Consider the following 12,554-nt stretch of genomic DNA (forward strand, 5'->3'; position numbering starts at 1 on the left):
ATATGATGGTGACTGTACCTTCAGTGTACCTCTGTAAATAGAAATAGAAACCGGTGTACCTCTCCCCAAAACAAGCTAGGCTAAGCTCATGCACAATATAACTGCATACTTTTATTGCGGTATAATGCAAGATTTCATAGGTCCACCCGCCATCCTGACGTCAGGTTGGCGGGTGGACCGTTTTGTAAAATATCTCGTTTTGGGGAAAGGTACACTGGTTTCTATTAAAGGTACGCTGAGGTACACAGAAGGTACAATATGTTTATAAATATTTCTTTGAAATTCGCTGAGGTCCACCGCCATCCTGACGCTTACCATATATCTAAGGACCGACCTTAGGGGCAATAACGATAGTGCTAGTTCAGTTGTGTCATTCACAAATTCGAGCCAATCGTGCTGTCTAACGCAACTAGATGCGTGCGTAATGCGAACTCATCAACCAATCACGTTGTGGTACTTGTGGCGTTAGACTGCACGATTGGCTCAAACTCGTGTGCGTAACACCGCTGTACTGGCCCCATTCTTATTGCCCGTAAGGCCCGTCCTCAGATATATTATGTCAATGACACAGTCGCGATTTTAAAAAATCACATCGCTTCTGCTACCAAGTTGTTGAGCATAACGTTGTCCTATCCATAGGTTCCATCTGTCCAGTAGGATCCACCATCTCGATCCACCAGTTTGAAGAGATTGTTACTTAACTGATGGATCGAGATAATGAAACCTACTGAATAGAGCGGGTCGATTGGATATAACAAAGTACGCTTATATGAAACGCTACTCCGGTGTGCGAGTGAGACAGTCAGGCCAATTTGAACTTGCATTTGACAGAAAACTGTCTCCATCAAACGCTACCAGTTCCATTGCCGGCCTCTTCGCTGCCTTCTATAGTGGTTCAATCGTACCTTGCTTATGAATAAAAAGGGGCGTGCACACCGATATTAGAGTAATATTGGAATCATATCAGTTAGTTGCGGGCGTCTCGCTCGCACAAATACATGCGTATAAGTGCGAAATGAACGCACGAATGACAGCTAACTGGTATCATTCCAATATTATTCTAAAATTGGTTTAATGTCAGTTGCACTTTCGAATTGGCCTACATAGCGATTTCCTTAGCCTGCACACCGGATCGGCGTGTGGGCCGGCATCTAGCTAATGTAAAGCCACCTCATTAGGTGCTTTTAGCCTTTTGAACGGCAAGAACACCTAAAGATGTGGTGAGAGAAAGCCGCGCGTCCCTCATGCACTGCACTAGCTTTACAGCTTGCATTGCGACCAATGTATGCCGCTCACCGCCCCGCCGGTCGCGTGGGTCCAATCCGCGGCCCTAGAAGACGTACTTTACATATAAACAAGAGCACGCGAGCATTTTGCGAGTTGTGTATGTGTACTTGTGTTATCTAGGCGCACAAACGGTTACAATAACAAGAAGTGTACACCGCGTGTGCAGTCCAACACGGGAGCACGGGTGCGATTCGAAAATAACGCGCTAGCGACGCATTACGACATTGATATTTTACCCTTTGAACGCCATAACAAAAACGTTACTCACATGCCAAGGTCACGTGCGCAAGTGAGCTTGAAAGTGCATGAGTATTACATTAGGGACTTTGACAGCGATTAAAACAGCTATAATCATTAATGTGTTCATGGCCCTTAAATCATGTCTAGTGACGGCGCCTTTAGGTGTTCTTGACGTTCAAAAGGTTAAGGGCGTGTGCTAGCTGGCCCTAGTGCACGGAGCGGGCAAACACGCGCAGGTGCCTTTGTAAGTAAAATCAGTCGCACGCGTCCGCGCCAGTTAGCGTTGCTCATACTGTAAGCCGCACGCCCGCTCCATGCACACGCGCGACGTTGCGGACGCCCTATGCCCTAAACCTTACTTGAAAGTGCTAAGGTTACTCTGACAGCGGCTATATCAGCTATAATGTATTTATGACGCTTTGAGCATAGCTAGTTACGACGCCTTAAGATATTCTTGGCCTTCAAAAGGTTAAGGGCGTTTGCTAGCTGGCGCGAGTGCACGGAGCGGGTGCACGCGCGCGGGTGCCTTTGTAGGTAAAATTCGTCGCACGCGTCCGCGCCAGCTAGCGTCGCCAGTTACTGTTTTTCGTTAACCCGCTCCAGCTAGCAAACTAATCGCAAATGGTCCGAGATTGGCGCAATAACCATGCATTCCCTTATCTGGATCTGGATGCACCTATTCACCATGCTTGCTTTAAAGTAACTTGTCGACTCGTCCTGATAATATTTGTGCGACCGTGAAGAAAATCTATGCCGTCACTTATTTTTCAATTTATATGAAATAAAGATGTTAAATGTATTCAAAAGTTTTTATTTAATAAGGTATGTATAAGTGCTCTGTGCATCCGCACCAGCTAGCGGTGCCCTTAGCAAACCAATCGCAAATGGTCCGACATTGGCGCAATAACCATGCATTCTCTTATCTGGATCTGGATGCACCTATTCACTAGAAAATGTATGCCGTCAGTTATTTTTCAATTTATATGAAATAAAGGTGTTAAATGTATTCAAAAGTTTTTATTTCATACGTATATATAATGGAACGAAATACAGCTACTATCTTAGCTTGGCAAACAGTTAAGAGTCGCTGATGCTTGTAATGTATTCACTGCGTTAATTTTAGGTTTAAGATTCTTTATTCTCACTAAGAATTTGACAATTCACTTACATGAGAACTTAAAACTACACAATTTAATCCTGCTTCATATGGCAAACGAAGGGAACGTTGCTTTGAACCGCGGCGCAATCTCAAATGTTTCACGTTTACACAATTTTCCTGCAGAGAGACAAAACAAGTATGTACATAGTACCTTTTTACGATTTATTTTATCGTAACATATAAACTTAGATTTATTTTCTTGCTGCTAATTATGGTACTCCATAAATACATTTACTTACCTACTTATTGCTTAGGAATCTTATTTCATGTTTAATAATAAGTTTATATAACGTTTCTAGCGGGACATAACGCGAACTTTAAAAAATATAATGCTTTTTCTACCTTTATCACTCGAATATGTAAGAGCAAGAGAGATAAATAGACGACACTTACTCGTTCAAGGTAACAACTCGTTTTATTGTCAAAGTTCCGAATTAAACAAACTTATTCTTCGGTGACATTTTTAAGCGTTTATAAGCGACTATACGGATCCAGCATTTGCCGCTCATTCGGTTCTCCTATTGCACGCAAGATGTCAGTACTAGAGAGGATTTGAAAAATCATAATTAAGTAGTTTAGTGCCATTTATTGAGCGGTAATAATTTAAAAATATATATAAATTACTTTTTCATTATATTTCAGGCATGCAAAGTGATGTAAATGGTTACAAAAGTAACCCTATATGAATGACATTTTTTAGTTCCAGTTTACGCCGCAGCGCATGATCAAAATTATTAATATCATCTTCCCTGGACACTTTCGGTCTTTGGTGTCATATAAGTAATTAATGCTTAATTGAAGACCTTCCAAATAGGATAAAACTCAATTGTATATACCACTAGTAAAAATTACCCAAACGGCTACCAAGGCTCCATCTAGTGCCAGGTAGAACAAACAAAGCGGCATTTACCACACTTAATTAACGAGGAAACTAGTTTTATTACCGCCCCTGCAAGCATTTGAGTGCAAGTATATATATATTAAAATACCTTATAAAAATGTCTTTTAAATGATATATATGGCTTGAGTATACAAGCAAGTTTCAGTGTTTAATAGCAGTATTTTTAATTCAAGCATATGTTTTATCAACTAATTCCAGCCCTGTACGTACTTAAACGTAAGTAGTGGTAAACAGAAATCTAGAATTTCTCATATTCTTTCATACAAAACACCTAACAACCGGCTACATAACAAGTACTTTGTAAAACAACCGTTTATATTGACAACTCTTTTTTTTAAATTGCTCAGTCCCTGCAAGTTATCCAAAGTTGGTGTCATACAATAAAATAATGCTAAGAGTAAACCCTTTCAAACGAGATATGTCTCAACAGTATACATCCATGGGACAAATTGCCCATTCTCCTTTATTTATTTTTTAATTTTATGACGTATTAAAAAAAACTACTTACTAGATCTCGTTCAAACCAATTTTCGGTGGAAGTTTGCATGATAATGTATATCATAATTTTTTTTTAGATTTTTCATTCTGTTATTTTAGAAGTTACAGGGGGGGGGACACACATTTTTTCACTTTGGAAGTGTCTCTCGCGCAAACTATTCGGTTTAGAAAAAAATTATATTAGAAACTTAAATATCATTTTTGAAGACCTATCCATAGATACCCCACACGTATGGGTTTGATGAAAAAAAAATTTTTTTTTATAATTTTATGACGTATTAAAAAAAACTACTTACTAGATCTCGTTCAAACCAATTTTCGGTGGAAGTTTGCATGATAATGTATATCATAATTTTTTTTTAGTTTTTACATTCTGTTATTTTAGAAGTTACGGGGGGGGGGGGGGTGGCACACATTTTACCACTTTGGAAGTGTCTCTCGCGCAAACTATTCATTTTAGAAAAATATGATATTAGAAACCTCAATATCATTTTTGAAGACCTATCCATAGATACCCCCACACGTATGGGTTTGATGAAAAAAGATTTTTTGAGTTTCAGTTCTAAGTATGGGGAACCCCCAAAATTTATAGTTTTTTTTCTATTTTTGTGTGAACATCTTAATGCGGTTCATAGAATACATCCACTTACTAAGTTTGAACAGTATACCTCTTATAGTTTCGGAAAAAAGTGGCTGTGACAGAATCGGACAGACAGACGGACATGACGAATCTATAAGGGTTCCGTTTTTTTGCCATTTGGCTACGGAACCCTAAAAACAGCAGTGATTATCAAACTTTAAATTTTCTTCAATTTACCTACTGACCTTAATTATCACATTTATTGTTTTCTTGATCACACTTTCGTACCATAATTTTTATCCAGTACCACTACCAGCGCGACGGTTACTGACAATGTAATTTTTTTAATTTCCGCAACCCAAAGGTTGCCTTTTAGCGATAAGACCGCATATTGTTTACCTGTGCTTATGTGTATGTTTTCTTTTGTATTGTTTTCTTTTATTGAATTGTGCAATAAAGAGTATTTATATTGTATAGGGATGATGATACAGGTTGTAATTTATAACAAAATCGAGTAAAATAGATAGCAAATGAGCAATTTTTCGCAATAAAGTACCTACACATACGGATGCATATGTAGATGTGCACGCATACATACATTGCTAGTTTGGGATACAAAATAGAGATAGGGCTTCGAAATTAGTTTAAAATGCTTCAAGAGGGCTCTCTTTTCCTACATATTTACTTTACTCTTTACATACGATCCTTACATTTTATCAACAAAAAAAAAGATTGTATATCAACTATATATATATATATATATATATACATAATTGCAAAATTAAACCAACAAAATCGCAATTTTAATTATTTTCCATACTTCAAGATGGGCTCTCAGTGACCTTGACCTTTTTAAAGAACTACTTAGTCTTTTTGATTTCTAAGTTTGATTCTTATTTTTTTGGCGACCTTCATTAAAAATGACTGGGCACGATTATTTTTTATTTTGATTTTTGTCCCTCCTACTTAAGTACTTAATATCTTCCAGTACATTCCATTCAATAAACAATACATTTACACTTTCCCTAAACCTGTACAGTTCATGAAATCTTAAATTGTCAAAACTACGCAACGTATCTATTATTTAAGTGGTTTTTTTATTACTTCGGGTAAACCTTACAATAAGAGGTTTCTTAGCACATTGTTTACTTATCAAATTGCCTTATGACATAGGTATCAAAGTTTGAGAGCCTCAATTTTACCAATTTTTGTATCCGGGTTAAGATCGGATACAAAATGGTAGTAGACACGGGACCTATTTCTTTGTGATACCTTATTCTCTTTCCATTAGAAGCAACTTTTTTTTACCATCCAATGTTCTCCCTTGATGGCAAAACACTCGTTACCCTAAAAAAAAGTATGTCTCATCTTTACACAGGTACAAAACTAAAACCGTTCTATATTGAAGATTACCAAAATTCAGGCCGAATCTACGGTTATTATTTAACGATTCGCTACGTACTTCAAGAATCTGTCACGTGTTGAGATCTCGAAAAAACATTTTTTCACGAGTTCTCTCAATTGGTCCCAAAATTGTCCGGCATTATCCCAACATACTTTACCCAGATTGTCATTGCGATACGTTCTTCAATAAGGCGGCCCAAGTTTAGCCCCATCGTACTACAAGTTAAATAGATTGTAGTTTAACCATAGGTATATTTATACCTACTTACAAAATTTCACAACACACCATGATCACTCCCAACTTACTGATACGGATAGGTACAGTCAAGTGTAAAAATATGGGTGTACACATCTTACTCAAAAATATGTCCCATAGCATCTTATTCCAGTGTAATAAGAGCGTAGTACCATATTTATGAGACGATTCTTTCGATACATATTTTTGCACTTGACTGTACGACGACAACCGAAGCTGAGATATCATTCTTTTTTGCAGTTTTTACCTATATGGTAATTAATATCAATCAATCAATCAATCAATCATTTATTATTTCGTCATCATAGGTGTAAAATACATTTAGTACAGGTGATAGGGTGTTTGGTATTAGGGTGTAATAGATACAGTATAATATAAAAATGAAAAACAATATTACGTGGTAACAACAAAAACAACTTGCGTCAGGCAGCGCAGAATAAATTCCGTCTGGCTCGCGGGCGATGTCGACGGAACGGCGCGCAATGAGCGAGCGCACGAGTCTCGCGTCTGTGTGCGCGCACTCACATTTAGATAGCTCCGGCTCCCGCCCACCGCAGCGCGACAGAAACATAGCTTCAAAAATTCGAGATTTGAAAAGTTGCTTAGCTAGGAATTGCTCTTAAGTGGTTTTCGAGATACACCGCCAAAAAGATTGGTCCGGACGCCATCTTTGTGACGTCATTACTATCCCCTCCCACCATTTTTCCGCTTTACTACCGCATGTACGGTGATCAGGAGAAACGCCCGAACACATTGATACCGGTTGTGGGTAAGGCCGAGCTGAGTCAATTAAATCTGGCCTCGGAGCGGCTTGGGGACTACTAATAGTAAAAGTTGTTCAGTATGACCTATAAAGTCGCTGCGCAGAGTATGACTGGTGGTTAAAAGTTCACCCTGTATAAAATTTTTAAGTAAAAAGAAATATGTACCTACCTATGATTAAGACGAAAAAAGAGACTAAACGTCGAAGTAAGGTAACATTATTGTGTCTGGTTTTTATAATTGTCATTATAATTTCAGTAATTAAAACCGATACTCTATAAATTCCATTCAATACGTAACGTAACAGTCACCACAGTTTCGACCGGTAAAAGCCAGTTATCGTTACCCATGCGCAAATAAATGAGTGTAGCTTCATTGTTTATTACTCGATCTGTATGTTTTAAGGCTCATTATATTCCTTGATAATGAAGCAATATGTTTTATATTAAACAAAATTTGCGAAATGCTAATATTTACGGAGATTTTTACAAAATAAAAAAAATTTTTTTTATAAAAAAACTGTTTTTTGTGATTATTTTTTTTCCTATAGGTTTCACGTAAATGTTTGTAGAAAAGGAAATAATCTCCATAATATAAGCTATTATTTGACACCTCGATGATTAAAATCGGTTAAGTGGTTTTCGAGATACACCGCCAAAAAGAATAGGTCCGGCCGCCATCTTTGTGACGTCATTACTATCCCCTCCACCATTTTTCCGCTTTACTACCGCATGTACGGTGATCAGGAGAACTGTCCGAACACATTGATACCGGTTGTGGGTAAGGCCGAGCCGAGTCAATTAAATCGTGTTTCTAGAGGGCTTTTGAGATTTGGCGACCGTACTATGAGCGCACGCGACCCGATCGCTTGAGACCTATTGTGAACCCCCCTAGACGTTTCGGTTTCGAGGACATCTTTTAGTGATGTTTCTTATTTTATTATCTAAAAAGATTTTCTAATGTTTGCTCATTATGATATATGTAAATGTATTTCTACCTAGTATAAATAATAGATAAATAAGTATAGGTGCGTAACATCTGTGTACTGTTATAGCTTTGTATTATTCTGCAAACAGGTATACGATCTTTTGTCGTTAAAACAAGTTTTAAGTTCGCCTAGCATATAAGAATTATTGTAAGAAACGGTTGTACCTACTGTAAACAATGTTAAAAGTTTAATTTAAAGATATCCCTTGAACACGATTGTAATATGTCCCTGGTATACGCGTGCTATATAAGATGTCGTATCAGCCTTTGTTTATAATTACCATATGCAGGTACCTAATCCAAATGTAAACTCGCTTTAGCCTTAAGGAAAACTGATTAACTTAACCGTATTGTTTTGCACCTGCAATCACGGTAACAGTCAATATTTATATCCATAGATGTATTAAATAACTTAGTTGTCCTAAGTTAGAAAATAAGGGTGGAGGTGTTAGGTATTGAATATGGGGTAGATATAAATTATTATAAATGTACTTGAGGGTGGGTTTAAGCTAGACCGATCAGTCTGGAAATATACATACTACGCACCACACGCCGTCTTTTATTTATCATAGAGGAAATAGCTCAGTATCATGTAGTAATAAGCCCGACCTTTACCAATCTATCTTATATTTTATGAAATCTTAGCATCTTAGCCGCACTATGCGGTCGGCAGGAGCGGCTGCTGAGCACGCGGCGTCCCTTAAAAAAGATAAATACTCTGCGCTGAGCGGGTATTTATTTGTATCTCTCGCTGTGAAGACTTCAGGATGCTGGTGCGCTGAGGATAAGTCCTTCCTCCAGGATCTGGGTCGTCGCCTGCTAAAAAGAGGCCTTGACACCCGCTCCGGGTTTTTCCTGATTCAAAAGCTATCCATCGCAATCCAACGCGGCAACGCAGCGAGTGTGATGGGCACCTTTGCTTCGGGGGCAGCCCAGTAGTCAGTAGGTAGGTAGTTATTTTATACATATTTATTTTTAGACATATTTTAGTATGTATTTCCATGAAATAAATAATTAAGCATTTTATGAAATAAAATATGTTTCTGTATACAAGGTGCCCGTGAGCATTGCGAGACATTTTAACCAAGCATTCCTGGTAATATTTAGAAAGTAAAATGTCATATAAATTTTCTGGATTAGGCCTATTTTCAGAGATAATTAAATATTTTTCGAAATCATTCTTTCGCCATAAGTCGATACAAAACACATTTTTGACTGCGGTATTGCCTCTTTGAGGTCTAGTCTGGACATACCTATTGATTGACATCGACAAATTAAAAAAATGTATTCGAGAGGCTACCCCCAAATAATATAAAAAAACTTTTTAGTTAATTTTAGCTTATGTGTTAATCAATAAAAATTACGTTTTATGTACTAGTGTTTTGAACACTGATGAATGATTTTATTTGATTTGATGAAATGAAAAGGAGAAAAAAACAAAAAAATTTTTTTTGTCGAATTTCACAAAAAGTTATATAACATTTTTTGCTTCTGTTGCCATCAGGAATGCACCGTTAAAATCTCTCGCAATGCTCACGGGCACCTTGTATATACAGGGTTGCCTAAAGAAATATGGTAAAGGCTATTAAGTAGTAGTACTTAATCGCTTACATATTGGTTACACATTCGAGCCAGGAGAGCGTGACTGCGCAAGGCCTTCTGCTGGAAGCGGGTGCATGCCAGTAGTCTGAAGGTGCACTCCCAACACAAACAGCGGGGTGAGCCATCTGCTGCCAACTGAAAATCATATTTTATTTCTTTAGACAGTAACTCTGTAATTACAGCACTGTAAACAAACTATAGCTTTTATTTAACTTGCAATGTAACACGCATAATTTGCAGGTTTTTATTGATTAATCATTAGTTGGCTGGTAGAGAATGCCTTAAGGCATTAAGTCCGCCATTTGTACCTTCATGTATTGTGCAATAAATATTAAATAAATAAATAATCACCAACACTCAATGAACAAAAACGAACATTTCAATACTTGGTTTTTCTTAAACGGAATTCTTTGACATGACACCTGGCGCTTTTTAAGATATAATTTTCTGAGTTATTTGAACTGATCAGATTAAACGTGAAAAGTACTAATTCCTGGCATAGTAAAAATATTTTTACCATAGAGTTATTTCTTAAAAATGAAATGAAATAATGTGAAAAATTATAGCGCCTGCAAAAGTATAATAGCAAACAAAATGTAAAATGAGTAAAACTTGGTAACCACAAATAAATTGGCTCATATCTCATATTATAATTTAATATGAAGGTACAAAAAAGATACAAACATTTGATTTTTATAGAATTTATCAATAATCGTGGGATCATAGCGTAATAAAGTACATCCGCCATTCTGACTGTCAGAATGGTGGGTGTACTGTTTTTGGTCATAACATACCGTGTGGAACAATATTTGTTTATGGAGGTAGACTAAATAGTACAAATTAGGCACAAGAATATGGTACACCGTTTTATTTTTTTATTAAGGTAAACCTGGCATTCTGACTCTTACAGACCTATGGTACATACACATTTGCCGGCAACACACTTGCAACCCTTCTGGTCTTGCGGGTGTCCATGAGCACGGGTAATTACTTACCAGGCAATTTATCTGCTTGTCTGCCTCTTATATCATAAACATATTACGATTCTGTCGATTCTACGTCCAGTCTCTAATCTTTTGTCCAAGTATAACATGTTGTCTCCTCAGAACATTGGCATATATCTAAGGACGGGCCTTACAGGCACACTTATTTGAGCCAATTGTGCAATCTAATGCCACAACACGATTGGTTGATGAGTTCGGAACACGCACGTGATTGGTCGTAACTAGTTGCGTTAGACTACACGATTGGCTCCAATTCCTGAGTGAATCCACTGAACTAGCATCGTTCTTAGTGCCCGTAAGGCCCATCTTTAGATATATGTCAATATGCATACATATCATTATTATGTGGAGCCCAAATGATCCTTCATGCAAAGAGTGGGTGATACTTACTTTAATGTTTGTTATTTCCTCATAAGCCATTTTTAAATTATAGTCGTCCATGTTGTACTGCTTTGAGTCGGTTGACAGACAAACCCTGCAGATCTGTAAGGATAAAAAAGTAATGTTGCAGTTGTTTCTAATTATATTATTTACTTACGCAATACTCAATACTTAGCCATTTTAGGCTGGAGTACTGGAGACAGGAATCAGAAACCGGTATTACATTGACATATATATCTAAGGATGGGCCTGACAGGCACTAAGAATGGCGCTAGTTCAGTGGTGTCACTCTCGAATTTGAGACAGTTGTGCAGTCTAACAGAACTAGTTGCGAACCAATCGCGCGCGTGGTGCGAACTCATCAACCAATCGCGTTGTGGCGTTAGACTGCACGATTGGCTCGAATTCGTGTGCGTGACACCACTGTACTAGCCCCATTCTTATTATCCGTAAGGCCTGTCCTTAGATATATATGTCAATGCGGTATTATTCGTATGGGAACGAAAACGGTATTTTTTCGGTCTTTGTTAATTCTTTCATTTCTAATTTGGCAATCTAATAATACGATATCGTTATCTAAAAACACAACTGAGTCCTACATTTGAAGTTTATAATAAACCGAAACATATATGGTTGTTTCGAAGTTTTTGCAAAAAATCAGTTCCGATCCCTGACTAGAGATAACACATGCAAAGCATTTTGATATAAAAATAGCTAATCTATAAAATACAGTAAACGGTAAACTTACTTGCATATTTATAGGTAGTAGACGAAAATACTAAAGCTAGCGGAGAAAATATTTAATAGTCGCTCAAGACTGGACTTAAATATTCCTTACGGATACACCCACAAAGTGTTTTAGATTGTGTTATATGTTTTAAATGAATCTTTATCTCATAACAATCTTAAATCTAATCAAATTAATGAAATAAAAATAAATAACAATACTTTGACTCACCGCTGAGAACTGTCAATTTGACAGTTTCAAGGTTTTTTTTTTAATGTGCATATTTCATGAATCTAGTATTGAGCATAATGGGGGGGGGGGGACCGACAGAACGAGATAGTCTTATGTATCTTTCAGTAGCAGTAGCAGAGAAAGCGTTATTAATTTGTCCTAATACACATAATACATATTTATTTACAGTAACAATATCCATAATGGATATATACAGATGATTACTATAACTAACTTATATCTAAAATAGGCCCTTGAGGCATTCTACCAAGGATGCTGGCAGCATTTCCTCGTTGTATCGCAATACTGATACGTTGTGCGAGGAAGCCGCCAGCCGCCAGCTCTTCGGTCACCAGTTACGTCAACCAGACGTTTCGCGATTTCTCCAAAAAACTTGTGCGCGCTGGGACCCCATAGACCTAGTTTTGTCCTTGTTTAATTCCCCCCCCCCCCCACTGTAAAATGGTGGGCAACAAATAACCCGACTAAATTACGTAGGTTGCTTTTTTTTTATTTGTGTTGCATTACGTATATC

At 37.4% G+C, this 12,554-nt stretch overlaps 1 protein-coding gene across 2 annotated transcripts in view; it reads right to left on the minus strand.

Annotated features, from left to right (window-relative positions):
- Nucleotides 1–12,038, minus strand: part of LOC133532483 (zinc finger protein 58-like) — a 49,682-nt gene extending 37,644 nt beyond the window's left edge. The window contains exons 1-3 of one of the 2 annotated variants that reach the window (XM_061871181.1): nucleotides 12,020–12,038; nucleotides 11,071–11,163; nucleotides 9,686–9,811 (exon numbers count right to left, since the gene is read on the minus strand). In XM_061871181.1, the coding sequence (XP_061727165.1) occupies nucleotides 9,686–9,811; nucleotides 11,071–11,121 (177 nt within the window). In that variant the 5' untranslated portion in view covers nucleotides 11,122–11,163; nucleotides 12,020–12,038. The other variant, XM_061871180.1, reaches the window with a different exon arrangement.
- Between the last annotated feature and the right edge of the window lie 516 nt (nucleotides 12,039–12,554).

Source organism: Cydia pomonella, chromosome 27 (assembly GCF_033807575.1).
Source record: "Cydia pomonella isolate Wapato2018A chromosome 27, ilCydPomo1, whole genome shotgun sequence".
NCBI classification, from domain to species: Eukaryota; Metazoa; Arthropoda; class Insecta; order Lepidoptera; family Tortricidae; genus Cydia; species Cydia pomonella.